Genomic DNA, 20,011 nt, shown 5'->3' on the forward strand with positions numbered 1-20,011 from the left:
GGGGGGAGTGGTGTGGGGCAGGGGAAGCATTGGGCAGTGGCGGCAGCGAGGATGACTGGGGTACCGATGAACTGGTGCTATTGCTGCCACTGTCCCTTGCGTGGAGCATGTCGTAGCTCGGGTCGCTGGCCACTGGGAATGCAAAACATGGCATCTCCATTAACATGGTGCATTGCGCAACAAATGAGCATGATCCTGGAACTTGGGTAGCAGTCGGGTTTGGGTTGGTTAGGTTTCCGCAAAAAAGTAGCCATGTCCTGTTTCATTGCCCGTGGGGAGGGGTGCAAATGGCCTCCAGAACGTAGTATGCAGAGAAAAATATGCATGGATCTTATCGAATTAAATGAACTTTGGGGTTCTTACATTCATTATTTTTCTTCAGCAGGAGCTTCCCCTTGCCATGTACTTGCAGTTAATTTAAGGCAAAACTGTTACAGCTTATACAAAATAAAAAGTGCTGAATCCCAAAATCTATTTCATTCTGTTAATTTGAAGTGGTAAAAGCAACACCAAAAGTTTACATATGTTTCTACAAAGACTACAACGTGAAAGACATGGCCAATAACATTGTAAGGATTGGAAAAGGCAGTGGAAGGAAGGGTCGAGGGGTTAGTAGGTCACCAACATAAAAATTTCCAAGGGAAGAGACGTACTGATATCAGTCACCGGTGCTGTTCCTTTGGGAGTTTCACGATCCCTTTCAGTTGATATTGTCACGGTGAGCGAACAGGGATGTGGCGGAGCTGAGGGCGCTGATGACGAGGAAGGAGACGATAATGAAGACAATGGCTGGTAGAGGGCAGAGGATGCAGTCGAAGCGGAGGTGTGGATGATTGACGGCATAGGCACTTGGATTGGGGGAAGAGGGGCATCCTCCTTTGGCACAGTCAACTGCGGCACGCTGCAGCCATTGCTGTAGAGTCAAGGGAGAAGACTAAAATTGCATTTATAATGTTATGCCCATGAGCATGCAGCCACGACAATCAATGAATGAACATCCTCCATGCCATTGGAGGTCACTCAAAACAACAATACATCCATTGCAAAGACTGCATGTGATCACAGTTACACGTGCACTTTCATTCCCAGACACATCACGGACATACTTCAAACTTAAAATCAAAAATCATGAAATCAACATTTGAGAATTCCACTTAATCTATGGAAACGTCATGGGATTGAGTTATTTCATGAGGTCATCAATTTCAGTCTAGTGTTCTGCGGCCAATTTCAAAGTCACAAGTCGGTTCAAGAGCCCTCAAAAAGCTTCCTGAAATTCTATCATGAAACTTTGAAATAAACATCTTGCGGCTATACAATTGAACTTCACTTAATGAGCAACTTGTCCAGCCAGTAATTTGATTCCCGGATTCATTGCACGCTTGCTACTGCAGTTTGTCTCCATCACACCTTCCGCTAGCATCTTAGTGTCGCCAGTGATCACACATTTTGTCCAACTTGTGTTTCAGACTTATTATTAGTGATTTCTCGGTGCATTGCTTTCAAAGTTTCCTGAAGAAAAAGCCATTTAGAAGACAGTCATAAGATAACAAAAATAACTGTAAAAATGAAAAGTAAAATCATTGAAAAGAGAGAATGAGACTGTATAATTAATAACAAAATATTTATTTTGATTCCCTTTTGTTTTCTACAAACCAAATTCAAATACCGGAAAGGTTTATTCCGCGTTACAAGAAAATATGAAGATGATTCTTGATCCTAAACCTTCTATGCATAATTTTCTTCGAATAAACCTTGCATAAAATTTATTGTTTATAGCATAGAATGCATTATCGTATTGTTCATTAGTTTATATGGGAAAAATTATACTGTTTAATTAGTGTTTTGCTCCGTGAAAAAGATTTCTGGAAGATATCATGCTCACTATGCAAGTTTCCTCTCTATACATAAATACTAATATGAGCTTTAATTTCATTAGTGTGATTACAAGGAGCCATATTAGCAAACTACAACGACTTGAAAATCGACTTGTTTCAGATTTGAGAACTTTTCCCTTATGTGGACACACTAAGCCTCGGAAAAAATGCCCATCTGCCCACAGAATGCCATTACTCTCAACTCAAAGGGACTCATTCTTTGCCACCACTTTTGCACCACGACTGACGTAATCTTTGACCAACTGATACTACACACACATCAGAGCTGACCAGAGTCAACAATTATGATATGGGAACGAGCATCAAGAGAATCTGTCCGTAAATAGAACGCTGATTTGGCCATAATGGTGACTGGTGGAAATAAACAACGAGCACACTGAATATAAAAAAAAATATAAAATCAAGTGGTGGACATCAGTGCCACATATTCAATAATTACTAAATGAGGCAAGTTACAAATACAATGATGGATTTAGAAATTTATTTTAAATGCATAACTGAATTTAGAATCAAAAAAATCCAATTATCAACATAATATAAGGATTTAAAGAAGACTGAAAAATGGGGTTTGAATCTGATCAATTTTGGATTCAATGCATTTCTATTAAACTTGATTACACTCATGATTAGTGACTACTAAGTCCAGACACAAACTGTGTACATTAATGCCTCAAGCCCCTTTATGATTCTACGACATGACTGCGTACATTTATTGAATTTACACCTCATTTCACAAAAACATTTGACGCCCATATTTTAGGGAATGATAGGGGTTAATATTCAAATTCATATTGCATGCAGGTCAAATGTTTCCTTAGATATTTTCGGACTAAGGGAGTCAATGATGGAAGACGCAAGACCATACATCTTCCACCACAGGCATTCAAGTATTTCCCAAGAAGCATTCTCACATTAGAAGCTGGCTCACGGCTCGGTCATCATGCATTTGCAACTCAATGGAACATGAAACAGGTTGAAGCTGAGGAGTTACAAGAAATTTGGATGTGGGCTCAACCCATATCACCAGTGATTGGTGAGAGCCGGAGAGGAGATGTGGGGAGTTGCAAAGCATTCCTGGAAATCAGAGGCTTAGGAAAGGAATTATACCTAGAATTAACACCAAGTGCTCAAGGCAATTTCCATACATTTAGAAGAAACACTTGAAATTAGGATGTTTTGAAAGAGGTTTGTACCAAATTCAAAACAACTGCAACTCAGAGGGCTTTCTTTCTTTCTCCTGCCTCTCTTTAAGGTGCAAAAATTAACAATATGGCAATTTCACAATTTAAACTTGAGATGGTAATACAAACAATAACATGATTTCAAGTTAAAGTGACTATTTAAATGAGGGAATTTAGAAAATAGTATAGTTTTCCCTTTGAATACATTTTCTCATGACTTTTTTCATGCTGGCGAGATGTAAATTCCATCACCTTGGAGATGTCCCTGGACTGGTGAGCGTGGGTGATGCCCTGCGCGGGGGGAGTGGGGGTGGAGGTGCAGAGGGCGACACGCCCAACACAGCCCGTCGGCCCATCTGTGGGGAGCAGCGCGGTGACATCATGGGACTCCTGTTGCACTGTGAGCGTTGAAGGAGAGGTGTGTCATCGGGGGAGACAGTGAGTGGAAAAGGGGACGGGGAGTGGGAGAGGGTGGCGGGGAGAGAGAACAGTCTCATTGTAGGACACAACAGAGCAACACAATTCTCAGTCAAGCGCCACAGAGCTGCATAAGGCTTCTTGCACCAGTCACAAACGTTTCATCCATGCTGTACAAATGCCTTAATCAATGTCAGGACATCAGGGCGAAGATTAGATCACCATATATAGTACGTCAGTCTACTCTATACGCAAGTTGGTTGCTAATACCACTGACACATTTCAAAGCCCCAACGAACCCACCATACCAAACTCCATTAAACCCTAAGTTAACAAACCATTCTTCAAATCTGCGCACTCTCTTCCGCATCTGACATGCCCATTCTCTCCACCTGCCTCACTCCATTGGAGCCACTCCCTTCTCCTCTTCTAATTATACAGGCAACACGTCTCAGGCATCTTCAATATTCTTCTTCGCCGTACAATGCAACCTCAAGCCTGCCCTCTTTGAATTCGTCCCACCAACCTTCTCCCTTCTAGCCAAGCCTTGCACTTTCCACCTTATCTCTCTCTCCATCTATTTCTTCACTCTTTCCATTCTCTTTCAAATACCAGACTAACTAATTCCAAACTAACACCAAGCCAATAAAGCTGTAGCCTCAATCACCAAGTTCCCAAGCAGAACAAAACTAAGTCAAACTAGTCTTTGCCAGTCTCCTTTTCAGAGCTCTACCAAAGATCCCTGACATCAACTCCCACCTCTTACTTTAAGATTCTTAGCCCAATACAATACCTGACTGTGTACGTAGCCTTGTATTACTCAAGAAACTCACCACCTTCATTTGTTTATGATAGGGAGCACCAATAAAAGAAAAAAACACTAGGTGAACTTGATTGTTTGATACCCGTGTCTCCATTTTTACCATTCGGTAATCATGATTTCTGCCAGACAATTTCTGATATTTGGGCATAGGTGAGATCGAATGGTGCAATTTGGTTTGGAAACCCAACATGTTCAGGTGGGCAGGTGCTGGATGATATGCTGATAGAAGATAATCCCAAAGATGAAAAACATATGTAAAGGGATAGGTAAATGCCGGTGTTTCTAACACCATAGGTGGCCACCATCAGCGAGGCAATTATGGGGCATCGATCATATGGGCATTGATTCTGCAAAGATGCTGAAGCAAGACTCAAAAGTCAAACACTAACTCAAGTTGGCTGTGAATCTTAAATGTGGCTCCTGTAGCATTTTACTACATTGGTCTGGGATCATCTTCACACTTAAGTAGATATGATGATCAGTTGTATTTCCTGGCAATGGGATCCAGACCATCACTCTTGTTAGCAGACTTTTACCAGGAAAATTTGGAAAAGATAATGCTTTCGTGAAACATCCTCCCAAGGAAAATGTCCTCATCTGATTCAGATTTGTGGACGATTTATTTGGTGAATGGTGAGGGCCTTCAAGGCAATTACGCAATTCCATTAGTGATAACCTCAGGGGATACATGGAAAAATGTTATCAGCCAATAGGAAAAAAATGAGTCCCTAACTTTCCCTGGAACCAACAATGAGATTCCTTGACCAAAATTCGATTTCTGCTTCTTTAGGCGGCACACCCAACCACCTGTTAGCGAGAAGAGTAAACGACATATTTGGAGAGCATTCAAAATTTGAAGCAAAATACGGTGTGCGTAATTACATTGACTTCATCAACCGTGTTTCCAAAGTGACTATCCCCCCCAACAAGTGTCCTTCGATGTATCCAACCTCTTCACCAGTGTGCCGCCTAAAGAAGCTATAGACATTGCAGAAACCTAACTTATCCAGAATTCTGTGCCTTACCCAGTTATCTGTGAACTAATCCAACTGCTACAGACATGTGCTTCGCAAAATTATTTTAAATTTAACGGAAAGTATTTCAAACAGCCCAATGGCCTAGCTATGGGTTGCCCTCTATCACCCTTTCTGGCCGACATTTATATGAACCATTTCGAAAAGAACTTGTTCTCCTCGTGTAACGAACTAACAAATAATGTGTTGTGTTGGTATCGATATGTGGACGATGTGTTTTGTGTGTGGAGAGGCTCCAAAAGGCAAATTCAGCTATTTCTTACACATTTAAATTCTTTGAACGAAAACCTAAAATTCACCTGTGAAGTAGAAGAAAATAATACACTGAATTTTCTTGATTTAAAAATTTCAAAATTAAACAACCGGCTTGATTTCTCTATCTTTCGGAAAAACTCATACACAGATCAAGTTATCCATTTCAAGTCAAGACATTGCTTCTCGCAAAAACTCTCCGCCTTCCATTCAATGATACACCGGTTGGCGAACGTCCCAATGTCGCAAAACAACGTCAAAAAAGAACTTAACACGATTAAATTGATTGCAAGAAACAACGGCTACAATGAGGAGCTAGTAGAGAAACTATACCGCAAAAAACTTAATAAAATGGCATTGAAAGATATTTACAGTACTGAACCACCACAGGACCCCGCAGCCAAGTGGTGCAGAATCCTTTATTTAGACGATTTTTCACAAAAAGTATGTCAGAAACTTCCAAAATGTAGAATTAAGATAGCCCATTATAACAAATCAAGCCTCAGGGGCCTGCTCTCCCACACAAAGGACAGAATCCCATATAAGGAAAAGAGTGGAGTATATAAGCTAAAGTGCGATTGCGGGGCAATATACATCGGACAGACAGGGAGGAAATTCCAAGAACGAGTGAAGGAGCATCAAGCATGTGCAAGAAATAAAAAGATGAACTCTCAATTCGCAAAGCATTTGATTGATAATAACCATAAAAGTGATTTTGATTTCGAAATTTTACATGTTGAAAGCTAAGGCTATAGATTAGACGCCTTAGAACATTTAGAAATTTTAAATAGTGTTTGTTTAAATGAAAATATTGTTAACGAATTTCTGTATGCCTCCCACTCTCCCCTCCTTAAAGTCCCAATCCTCACGGTGGCCGATGACACCGCCCCCTCCCCTTCATCTAACCCTCTCTAATCCCCTGACTCACGAGAGCTCTACAATGTAGACTTCTCCCTCCCGCTCCACATTCCATCAACATCGCGGAGGGGACGCCAAACTGCCCTCCCCTCCGGCACGCAAACCAATCCTGACTTTACCCCTCCCAAACCTTCCTGATTATCTCCACCCCACCCCCGCCCTGGATGTATATATAAGAAGGGCTGCAAATGTAGAGAGCTCACCTGATGATGAAGTTTTACTTCGAAACCCGGGTCGTGTGAATAAATCGTTTTCGTGTGGAACTACAAAGTTAGTCCTTTCATTTATTTATAACTAAATTGTGGTCAGAGTCCGCATCCGCTCCCGGGAAGCTGTGCGAATTTATCACACTGTTCCTAAACCTGTGTCTAACCAAAATATAATCTAGCTGATACCTTTCGAGTCACCTGGCATTTTTCATGTATACCTGCGTCTTTTGTGGTGTCTAAACCAAGTGTTGGTAATTACTAACCCCTGTCTCCTGCAGAACTCAACTGCTTTCTCCCCGCAGTCAATCCTCGTGCTTAAACCGTAGTCCCAGACCTCATCACCATCTCTTCCTTCACCTACCGTCGCATTACAATCCCCCATCACTATCAAATGTTTTCCTGCAGGAACACACTTGATTATGTCCTCTAACTGATCGTATATCCTCTTCTTCCTTATGGTTGCTCGGTGGCATGTATACCTGAATAATAACAAGTTTGTCGTTTCTGCTTTTATCTCCACAAGTAGTATTCTATCCGTTACCTGCTCTATGTTGACTACGCTTCTTCCTACCTATTCATTTAATACTATGGCAACCCCTTGTTGGCTCTCGTCCCCGCCGCTGTATATTATTCTATAATTATCACTCCAGTAATCCCTGCTATCCTTCCATCTCACCTCGCATAGACCTAAAATATCTATTTTTCCCCTTTCCATCTCTCGCTTAACATTTTCCAATTTCCCTGTCCTCATCATTGTCCTAATATTCCACGTTCCTATTCTAACTAATTTGGTCTTCTTCTCCTGCGTCTTCTGTCCTGCTGTTGCCGGTTTTTCCCTGCAAGGGTTTCGTGGTATGACGACCGTGGAAGCCTTGCCTCCCCCGCTGCCGGGCAGGACACACGGCCGATTGGGCCAAGCCCTGTGGTTGCCAGGACTCAAAATATCTGTATTGTCCATCATATTTTTTCATGGGAATGATAATTGAGGTGGTTTCCCGTTGCCTTCCTCAATGGTGTTTTTACCATGACACCATCACTTACTGGCCACCCCACTGGGGTCAGACGCCATTGCAGCCGCCTCACCGAGGAACAGACGCTGCGTGGACTACCTTTCGTCTGGCTCCTAACTTTCGACCTATCTGCCATGGGTGACCCTACCAGGAGCAATTTTTATTACTCCCGCCAGCACAGCTCTAGGGGTCATCGGAACGCACAAGCCCTTCCACCTTGTCAAGGTTGTAGTCTGGGGAGGGCCATACAAAATAATAAAGAGTAAATCCTCATTAATCTGGACTCCAGAGGTCTGGATCAACTAGGGATTTTACACAATTAACCTCGAAGAGTATTTTCCGCCACTATTATTGAGAGATCTTAACCCCAAATTACTTTAAATAATATCAAATGTTGAACAGGAAGCCTTGAGAATGAAAACATCTTAGGTAAAGTAGACAAAATCCTATTTGAATTAATTGCATTATATAATGTCCAAAGAAATTGCTCAGTTATCCTTCTAAGAAAATTCAATCAACAATAGCAATGCATCAATAGCTATGTCATTAATGATATTATTGCATTTATTTGATCTATTTACTTAAGTTAATAGATTTGATCAGTTTTCATTAATATATTTCTGGGTAACCTTAGAAAAATGCACCAGATTTCATTTGTAGATGACTCTTCCAAAAATTTAAATTCCTCCATCCTACTCGGGAAGGACTTAAGGCATTACATAACATTTAAAAAATGAGATTCACATGACCTCTAAATATCCAGAATCAATCTCTATGCATATTATTGTCGCGCAGAGTCGCAATACTGTATTTTTTTAAATTTGGGGCAAATCCGACTTGCACTCACTCACCCGTCCATCAGCAGTTTCCGAGCGAGGGGAGAGTGCCAGGGCTTGGAGGCAACTGCTGTTGCTGTTCCATATCGTCAGTTCCTGGACAAGATGGAAAGGAGAAATTACTCCACTCACTCACTCACTACTACAAGCATACACAATCTAGAAGTTACACACTCCTTCAACAAATACATCTCCAAAAGGCATTGTTTATTCTCTCGTGATGCCATAATAGGACACTCAGTTGTACATTGCATATTGCACTCAAATTCTTGAACCTCAAAGACAGTATTTTGAAATCAAATTAGAAAATGAAATGTTTAATATCATATGGACATGTGCAAAAAGTTTAATGGTTTATTAAGATAATTTTTACTTGAATGCATCAGCTGAGACCTGAAATGCATTGCCAAAATAATTCCATACAAAGCATTCACCGTGAAACACTGTTGCCTCAAAGAGCAAGGGCTCACCATCCAAAAACAATACTCATTTTTACAAAAATGCCCACTTTGCAATAGAAACTCTAGCCTCACACTATGATTATAATGGTGCGTAATTTTAACTACCTGGTTCAAATCAGTGAATAGATAAAAACACAAAAACTAAATTGAATGGCATCTTTGACTGAAAATGGTCATTTTTATTAAATGAGGGTGGCTTTGAGCTATGGCTTTCGAAGTTTTCTCCGACCATTATTTTAGATAAATTACATAAATAAATTAATACTTCATTTACAGACTCAGTCTAAGGTTTAAAGATATTCAAGAATATGCCTTAATTGCTTCCTAGCAACAGTTAGGAAGCTCTTACATGCACGGTAACTATCTTTCATTTAGTACAATTTATTGTGGCCTACGGATAAATGACAAATCCCAAACCTTTGTTAATTTACGTGAGTTTTCTCTATTGGCCAGCTCATTGGTTGTGACTGGCATGATCATCACTTGGTGGTACAAAACTTTGTCAAAGGGGGCATTGCTTTGATGAGATTTTCAAAAGAAACTGTGGTTTGCTTGCACTATGTTTACAGCAAAGGTTGCAATGAAGCCAAGTTAACAAGTGGTGCATTTTATGTGTTCCCACGGAGTCATTTCATGCCATGATGGAGGTCTCAACACCCAAGGTAGAAAACATGTGCCACAAACCTATGTAATAGTGGGAGATAAATGAACAATGCAGCATGCATCAAATCGAAAATGCAGTTATTATGCTCAGAAAGCAAGAATGGTTCAAGACCAATCATGTTCATTTGGCTTAAACTTGAATATGGAAGATCGGAGTTGAATTTATTATCCTGGCTTTTTGATAAATCTTACTGATGTTGTCTGGTTGTTCACTGATTCAAGGTTTCCATTGCACATGGACGATACTTTCCTATCTCTCATGACTTGTGTTGAGTCTATTCAATTGGCTCGATCATAGTTTTGCTGGGGTTCGAGTCGGGTTAATAGAGAACATTAGTTTTACCAGGAACCTCTGCATAATGCCACCTGTTGATAATGACCATTGATTGAGGAACCTGTTTTGCTGAATTACAGAACATGTACTCATATGTATACCCCTCCCTCAGTTGGCAAACAAGGATGCCACATACCACAAAACATGCACACAGTGAAGCACAGCTGGAGCAGGTCACATTCCAGGGAAAACGTAAATGAACAAAACCAGGACAAGGAATTCACTTAAAAGATGCATTAATACTGAACACTAGCACATGCTGATATTCTCCTCCGATTCTTTTCATAGAAGCAAGTGACACAATGAGTGTGTCACTTGGAATCAACAGGAAGGATGATGATGGGCCACTGCCCTATATCAAAATGGAGGCCCTGGACCCAATTAACCATGGCTGAGGCAAATGAGACCTCCAGTTTGCTCCACTAATCACTCGAACCTTGAAGCAGCCAAATGTGTTGAATGCAAAGGAGCGTTGCCCTGCAGAGAGGTGGATTCATGATACAAACAACACAACATGAGAAACTTAAATATTCAGGAGAGTTTATTCCCATTCCCCAGATTAAGTGATTGTGGGCAGAAAAGAATGGAAATTTGAAGAACGTCCAAAAAAATTAAGGAGAAAATTATATTTGGTATGAAAAAAGAGAATGGGACATGAGCTGTTACAAGAAGTGTGAAGACTTTAAACTTTCAAAATTGTAATGAATCAAGTGCTTGACAGGCAGTCAATAGCAATGCTCATTGCTTCCAATTTTGAAAATTGACTGACAGAAATTTTAATGGTGAATTTTGCAGATCACTGGTTAAGAAGCAAATTACTATTGATGCTCAGACCTGCTTATATTTTTCCCAAAATGAAATTAATCCATGACTGCAATCATTATGAGCGATGGTACTCATTGTAATAAATTTATTTTCAACTGCAATGCTTCCCAAAGCGGTACAGAAATTTAAAAAAAGAATTAAATTTCATATTTAATCATTAGCAATAAGGAGGGAGCAAATAAGTCGGATCTTAATTGAAGATATTATGAAGAGACAAGCAGCAAAACTGATGTGGGGTATGTCCTTGTATAACTCCATACCCATCCCTGCGGTAAAAAGATGAGCATGGCTGGGAGACTTTTTAGAAATGTAGGGACTGGTGGGAGAAGTGAATTGCAGGGAAAGGAAAAAGTAGCATGATTGAGCACACGCATCGAAGTGGAGGATAAAATGTGTGTCCATTAAGGAAGAGGGAGGGCAGGCATATTGCTGGAGGGAGAGTATTATGACGCTGAGTGTTGAGTTAGATAGGGCTTAAATCTATTGATGGAGGCTAGGGGTTTAGACCCTAAGTCCACCAAAAATCCACTTTTGACTGGCCAGAATATGGCCACATTAAAGCCTATGTTTTTCCTTCCAGCAGCCAACAGGATTTTAAATTCCAAAATCATCCTTTCACTTTCAACTAAGGATTCAAGGGATGATCCCATGAGTAGCGGAGGATACCTCATCAGCAACACAGCCCCATACGCATATCAACAGAGTGCAAATGACAAAGGTGTTAATCATCAACTTTATATATATATATATATATACATAAATTATCAATCTTTTACATAAAATTTCAACTAAAAACCAATACAGGAAAATATCCAACTGAATTTTAAGTATGAAAATCTACATTATACAGGGAAATTATCTTTCTTAAGGACTTTTCTGTGATCAATTTATGGCACAGGAGAACTGGATACCAAAAGGGTAACAATGGCAACGGCAGAATTTCCTCTGGTTGAACTCAAGAAAATTTTTAAATAACTATAAAGAACTGGACAAGTTAAAACCATTGCCGAGACAATGAATGACTAAAATTATTCTGAATAACTTGGATGTCTTATTTCTCTGCGGTGAGTTTCTCTTCTCATGTCTTAGGAAATCTGTATGCAAGTTTTTGATAATCCTGGACTGTTTTCAGGGCAGGCAACTTAGTATTTATCAACACTAATCTCTGTGTGTGCTTTTTAAAAGGATTTTTTACATGGATTAAATATAAAATTGAAATTTTAATAAAGGATCATCAATTTTAAGGACTAAATTGAATACATTCAGCTATTTTACTTAACCAAGTTATGAATTAATTTTTATTTTTCATAGTGTTGTCAATAATTTACAAAGAAATTGATGCATTAATTCACAATGCCTGAGGGAGAAGGGGGTAACATGGATTTCCAGTCAATTGAGTGTGTTGCTTGTAGTTGCTGCAAAATGCTTACAGCTTGCTAGTATTCCAGACAATAAATAACATTTTAATTTAGATTGGCAAATATTCAATGCACAGGTATGTTTTATTCTTCCAACTGGCTTTTCTTATCATTTTATGTTATAATCTGATTTACTAGGATTAATTATAAAATTAAATTTATTCCAAGGCAAAAGTCATATTTCATATCATGAAATTTTTTCCCTTTTTGAGAATAACACTGAGAATGCTTAGCAAAAAAGCATTCAATCAATTCTAGTTATTAAAAAGGTATTGTGGAAACTATGGAATGAAAAATCCAATTTTTAGGTTATTTGGAAGGAATTCAATTTTCAAACAATTGTTATTAATCAGCTGGTTGATTCAATACAAAGCTGCAAATGGGATATTTCAAAACAAAAGATTACTAATTACCATAATCTTTTTTGCATGGATTGGAAAAAGTGAGACAAATATTTTAGCAATGTCTCTCCTTTGTCAGTGGTCTGTACACTTACGCATGAAAACTGCTAAGCAGACAGTTTGGAATCTTGCGAATTTTCATTTTTGAAGTACTTATAAAGAGGAGTTCGGATTGAACTCATAAATTATCTTTTAGACACAACTTAAAATGATCAACGGAAGGAGGTTGATGAGCTAAATTAGGCCTTGCGCCAAGGTAGAGAGGAGTTTCTTGAGCCACCAGAAGACTCCCAGTCCTCCACTGGCCACAAGAGTTTCTTTGCAATTGGGTTCAATACTGTCTCATCCATGGATCCCTGCAACCCTTGCACTTTGCTCTCCGGGGCGAGGGGATCACCCAACAGGCAAAGCATGCACTCGCTGCAAGGGGTGAACAGATCAAACTGGACACTAACAAGAACATGCATGCTCGCCAAGTGCATTGACTCACCTGGTTTGCACAGGTACCTCCACACTGGGGGGTTCAGGCGCACATGCAACAGGGCAATCAGCACTGCAGCCAACCCATGCAAATTCCACAACAGTTTATGACGTTTTGTCACTATGCCACGCATACACTCACTTAAGGTTAAGGACATTATTCCATTGCTGGAAATAGGAACTTCCCAAACATGTGTTTTAACTTGAATAACTACTAATGAAAACATTACTTAGGCCACGCTGAAATCTTAGTAAAAGAAACGTGGCACAATAACTCCTGTTCAGAAACTAATGGGTGCAAAAACGAATGAATAGAATAAAATGTGTGTACACCACATAGGTCTCACAATAAAGATTGATTATCAGGGTGACCATGACAGTAATTATCAAACAATCGGCATGATTAATTTTAATGTAAAACCTAAGCAGCAAGTAAGGTTTTGTACAATTTCTAATTAAACCTTTATGGTATACAGTTATTAATGATACCTTGTTGTAAATTGATTATTGGCAAATTCTAACAGTATCTCATTAACAGTGCTCTCCTCAGGTGTCTTAAACAAGAATGCATTTTTTTACTATACAAGAAAGAGTTTAAAAGCTGATATGTAGCTTGTAATGCCCTACACCATTTACTTCCACTAAAAGTAGCATGGAATCTTTTCCTCAAACATTCTTCTATGCTGTAAAATACACAATTACTATCTCTATGATTGTTCAAATAAAGATGAACATTAATGCTGCACAATTTGAGGTCTACAGGCCTCAACAAAGTTACACAGGCATATAATCAAATGCTCTACTTTTGTGGAATGTGTGCATGTGTCTGTCTCTTGGCCAAAGAATCAGGGCAGTTGGTTGCATAACCCCCGACCCCACAGTGTTAATTATGTTCCCTTGATAGCTCAAGTGGTCAGAGGCAAGTCATAAGATCCAGTGCCCAAGTCCAGGTCAAGGAAATATTTTTACACCAGTGATCTACTCTATTCTACCTTCCCAACCTCTCCTGTGTTTGCCATTTACACGTGATCCTATCCCCTTTCCCTTTCGGGAACTCGGGAAGACGGCTACTGAGACCCTCGATATGATCAAGCAGGCTTATGGGGACACTGCCTTAAGCCGTTCCACAGTATTTGAGTGGCACAAGTTGTTTAAAGAGGGTAGGGAGCTTGTTGAAGACGACCATCGCTCCGGATGGCCGTCGACGGCATGAACTGACACGAATGTGGACAGAGTGAGGACACTGCTGAACACAGACCGACCCTGTATATCTATTTCCATATGTGAATGAATATATATATATATATTCATATATATGTATTATGTATATATGTATTATACATTCATATATATGTATTATATATGTATATGTATTACACACACAAACACATATGTGTGTGTATATATATGTGTGTGTGTGTGCGGTATATATATGTGGGTCGCGGTGCGGTATATATATATGTGGGTCGCGCGTTGGACTGCTGATCGGAGGGTCCTGGGTTCGATTCCCGGGCAAGGCACTCTGGGCACCTGCAGCTCCACCCAAGCTAAAGTGATTTTTCGGGTACCAGATCTTCCTGGGAAACCATAACCAGCACAGGGAAAGGAACTTGCCCCCCTACCCTGATGTGTGAATTTTCACACTCCATATAGGGCTTAGTACTGGGTGATCTCTACCATCACCTACTAAACCGACCTTCAGGTTGATTACTGTGTTTATGGTTTATATACACACACACACACACACATATATATATATATATATATATATATATATATATATATATATATATATATATATATATATATAACATATATATATATATATAAAACATATATATATATATAAATATAAAACATATATATATATATAGAAACACAAAGAAAGGAAACTCTCATATATAGTTTTGACGGCATGACCGTCAACATCAGATTCTGATTATGATGAGCGTGGCGTTGAAACATCAAAAAACAACATATGTGAGTGTCCTATCCATGTGTTTCTATTTTTCAAAAATTTACATCTGTGTTTATATACGTATATATAATTATGTACTCCCTCCCCGGACCTCAACCTTGACGTGGTAAAAGGGCTTGTGCATTCCGATGACCCCTAGAGCCGTGCTGGCGAGAGTAATAATAATTGCTCCTGGTAGGGTCACCCATGCCAGATAGGTCAAAGGTTAGGAGCCAGACGAAAGGTAGTCCACGCAGCGTCTGTTCCTCAGTGAGGCGGCTGGAAAGGCGTCTGACCCCAGTGGGGCGGCCAGTAAGTGATGGTGTCACGTTAAAAACACTATTGAGGAAGGCAACGGGAAACCACCTCAATTATCATTCCCAAGAAAAATAATGATGGACAATATAATATTTTGAGTCCTGGCACTACAGGGCTCGGCCCAATCGGCCGTGTGTCGTGCCCGGCAGCGGGGGAGGCAAGGCTTCCGCGGTCGTCATCCCACGAAACCCTTGCAAGGGAAAACCAGCAGCAGCAGGACAGAAGACGCAGGAGAAGAAGACCAAATTAGTTAGAATAGAAACGTGGAATGTTAGGACAATGATGAGGACAGGGAAATTGGAATATGTTAAGCGAGAGATGGAAAGGGTAAATATAGATATTTTAGGTCTATGCGAGGTGAGATGGAAGGATAGCAGGGATTACTGGAGTGATCAGCATAGAATAATATACAACGGCGGGGACGAGAGCCAACGAGGGGTTGCCATAGTATTAAATGAAGAGGTTGGAAGAAGCGTACTCAACATAGAACAGGTAACAGATAGATTATTACTAGTAGAGATAAAAGCAGAACCGACGAACTTGGTTATTAAACAGGTGTACATGCCACCGAGCAACCATAAGGAAGAAGAGGTCGATAGGATATACGATCAGTTAGAGGACATAATCGCGTGTGTTCCTGCAGGGAAATATTTGATAGTGATGGGGGATTGGAATGCGACGGTAGGCGAAGGAAGAGATGGTGATGAGGTCGGGGACTACAGTTTATGCACAAGGAATGACTGCCGGGAGAAAGCAGTTGAGTTCTGTAGGAGACAGGGGTTAATCATCACCAACACTTGGTTTAGACACCACAAAAGATGCAAGTGTACATGGAAAATGCCAGGTGACTCAGAAAGGTATCAGCTAGATAATATCCTGGTTAGACACAGGTTTAGGAACAGTGTGATAAATTCACACAGCTTCCCAGGAGCGGATGCAGACTTTAGAAGTGACAGTCATTTAAATCACATATCTCTATTATCATCTCCAAAAACTTCATGCTATTAGGAAAATAATCTCAAATTAGTTATGGAAAATAAAAGAATGCCACTTAATCAACAAAATTATTTCCCATCCATACTTTTTTCAATTTAGGTATGACTACCTATTGTGGATTCATTCCTTGCAACTTGCACAACATATGAAGAGAGCATCTTCGCCTAGCCATGCAATTTGAGGCAGTAAATGGGAGGACTGACATCAGAAATTCACAGCAGAATACAAGCTGAACCTTCCAAAAGCAACCAACTTCTTTGGAAAAAGGTAATGTCTGTATATTTTATGCCAAGGCAAAGTGGGCATGCAAAGGATGACCAAGAATACATGAATTTAATTTAAAAAACTTATATTGTAATCACCCAAAGGAGTCGAATGCAGTCATAATCTATTACTGTTTGAATTCCTTCAGATGGCCCAACAGCACAAACACTTCAGTCTGCCCCTGAGAAACCGCTCTTCTTTGATCAGATGCATATACTCAAATGATTAAAAAAAATCAAAAAATATACACACGATTCTAGCTTACATATTTGTTAAGAATGTAAACCCTACACCAAATATTTACCCGATATATGATACTGAGAAAATTACTTGAACCTAATGGCACTGAGTGGTGCTGCTATCAATGGAGTGACTAAAAAACATTGACCTCAGACCCAGTTTTTTCAGAGCTGAGAATTGAAGCTGGCAGGTTATTTCAGCACGGAAAATGATAGAACCATCATAGGCTATTATTTGGTCACATGAGGTGCCTCAAAAACCTTTGTCTTTACTCTCTCTTAAAGCATCACTTGAAAGGGTATTTGTGCAGTGCCTTGGGGTCACCCAAAGGTCGTGGAGATAGCGGTTGGAGGAGGGGGAGTGGGGTAGGAGGCTGCACCAACCACACCACCTTGTCCTCATTGAGAGGCCTCAGCATCCCTCTGAAAGACCCTCTCTCATGGGGCCTGCATCCCGAGGTCTTTGCCCATTTGCAACTGGAAAACAGTCCTCATTTTCCTCTAAATATAATGCCAATCATGAATCCTAAGGCTTCCGCAACATCTATCTGATGAATTCATTCTTCTTTCGGGAATTTCCGTCACGTAGTTGAGTTGATGGACAACTGTTTCGCCCCCAGTCCTGGAGGCGAAGCAGTTGTCCATCAACTCACCTACGCAATGGAAATTCCCGAAAGAAGAATGAATTCAATGCCAATCATGCTTATTGTTCAACAATCACTTTAGGAAAATTTTGGATTTCACTGACTTGTCCTGGCTATTTCAAGTGATCAACATACAAATTTCTATCATGAAAAACCTGCTATCATTTTTTATCTTACTTTGACACTTTCCTTTTCTATCCCAGTCCTTGAATAAGTCATTATGGCAAGAGTAAAGAGCATTAGAGGCAGCACCATCCAACTCGCAAGAAAGAAAGAGCGATTTAAACTGTCATCACCACCAGCTTATACTTCAATGTATTAATGAACAATGTCATCACATACATCCTGTGACACTAGGTACATGACTGACTCTTCAGCTATTTTGGGATATTTTATTGTTTTCTACATTCTGCCATGCCCACTTTGTCAATGGACACCATTTGAGTAAGCAAGGAAGATTCATCCTGAAGCTGAAATGTTTGCATTCATAAAAGCTTATGTTCATCGAAGCATTGATGAAATGTTTAAAAAGCTAATAATCATGCAATTACTACCAAAATGTCTTGATGTTTAAAAATAAAACAAAGATAGTATTTAGAGGGTTTTCATTCAAATAAATACACTCAAATGGGAACAATAAAGTTTCCCTGGACAACTGATACATGTACTAAATAAACAACAGACATAGTGAGTGACTACTCATCTCCAATAAATAAAATACCATTCCTTAGAAGTTTCAAGAATCTGTTTTCTTGGTTACAACGTTTAAGTTTAGTTGTATCAAAAATGTAAAGTCGACTTGTACGGATTTTAAAAGTGGAAATAAAAAAAGAGCAAATGGCATTACTTCCCCTCGTGCTCGGAGGTGCACTTTCACTTGACACATGAACCGAGTTTCTTGTGTATCTTTCACTCAGACATCAGGTAAAACAATTTGCTGGCTTGACTAATGGTCAGAGAATATAGCATGAGTTTAAGTACACAATCTTGAGACAAATGCTTACATAAAAAAATCAGGGCAACCAACCAAGTCAAACAAAGTTTAAGCATGAGATGTGATAAAAATTCCAAGAGTGGATTACAATGGGAGAGCATACCGCGCAACTTCACCACTTAACATTGCCCTAGACTGATCCAAAACTCGAAGAAAATACTAATCTAAAAGAGCCTTTAAAAGCAGGTTTTGGTAGATGGCAATATGTAAATTTCATGAGATATACGTAAAGTGATATATTCATCATTTGGTAATCATAATGAACACTAAAATATTAAATGTTCACACAAACCTTTTACAAACATAGGCCATGCAAATACTTTCTTAAACAAAAACTTATTCCATTCAACTTTTCTGTGGGAATTAAGGAAGTGTCATCAATAGGAACTAAAAAATAATTTCTTTTCAATAAAATATTTTGTATCGTGCAGACAAAATCTCTGTGATAAGAATGCTAAATGAGAGTTTTTGGAACACATCCAGCATACTAAAGTAATATTTTGACAAACAGATATTCAGATAACACCAATATTTTCTAAATGATTTACACACATGCACAATCCACTGCAGATGTATTTACCTTGGCCTAAACGTGAGATGAGTGACCTTTGTTCAACAGATATTCTCTATTTCATTTCCGAAATTTCCACACAGCACTGGCAAAACTCTACCATTCCAAATTGTAAAATGGATGCATGCAGCAGCACTCGACTCTATTGAAAGTTGAATGCAATTTCAAAATTTGAATCACATGCCCATTCTCTTCAATGCTTCACTTGAAGTTGAATTGATTGACTGAACATATCGGGAAGTCCTTGATTTATGCCCAAATGACCTCAAAGGGGGAGCGATGGAGGCGGGGGCGCCACAACCAGGCAAACACATGACCATTTCAATAAACACATACACACTCTCTCAGAAGCACAGAGGGTGCTTTTCCAATGCACAACTTCGTTTCAGCATAAATAATGACAACCATGTCATAGCACAGAGAATGATCCCAACACATGCCCTCGGCTCAAGTTGGAAAGTACACTCGAGGTGCATCAGACCACCACATACCCACATCTCCCGTGCACCTAGCATTGCCACGGCTGCACAAACCCACTTCCTCCACCCCACCCACGGCCAACAATCAAGTGGTGCATCCCTTTCAATTTCTGGCATTCATGCTCATCATTTAGCATCGCCCATCATGTTTAAATCCATTTATTGCCCTGACAGTCATTAAATATTATCCGAATTCAGATTTTGGAATGCCATAAATGATTGACCACATAAAATTTACGGCCTAATTTCATGGCTACCATTTTCTGGTGGTCTAAGAATTGAGTCGGTGGGATTCATGCCACAGGGCACAAAAATCAATGCGGTGTCGAACCCTGAAAAGTTACAGCGTGCCACAGAAGACACGGCCAACTGAGTTCAGAAATATTGTT

The 20,011-nt window shown here is 39.7% G+C and overlaps 1 protein-coding gene across 1 annotated transcript in view; it reads right to left on the reverse strand.

Moving 5' to 3' along the window:
• Positions 1 to 834: 834 nt before the first annotated feature.
• Positions 835 to 20,011, reverse strand: part of Cbl (E3 ubiquitin-protein ligase CBL) — a 236,893-nt gene continuing 217,716 nt past the window's right edge. The window contains exons 7-9 of the mRNA XM_071594293.1: positions 8,594 to 8,674; positions 3,332 to 3,477; positions 835 to 934 (exon numbers count right to left, since the gene is read on the reverse strand). Of these exons, the coding sequence (XP_071450394.1) occupies positions 922 to 934; positions 3,332 to 3,477; positions 8,594 to 8,674 (240 nt within the window). The 3' untranslated portion in view covers positions 835 to 921. The remainder of the gene's footprint in view (positions 935 to 3,331; positions 3,478 to 8,593; positions 8,675 to 20,011) is intronic.

This window comes from Hetaerina americana, unplaced genomic scaffold (genome assembly GCF_022747635.1).
Source record: "Hetaerina americana unplaced genomic scaffold, ioHetAmer1.1.p SCAF_6, whole genome shotgun sequence".
Classification (NCBI taxonomy): Eukaryota; Metazoa; Arthropoda; class Insecta; order Odonata; family Calopterygidae; genus Hetaerina; species Hetaerina americana.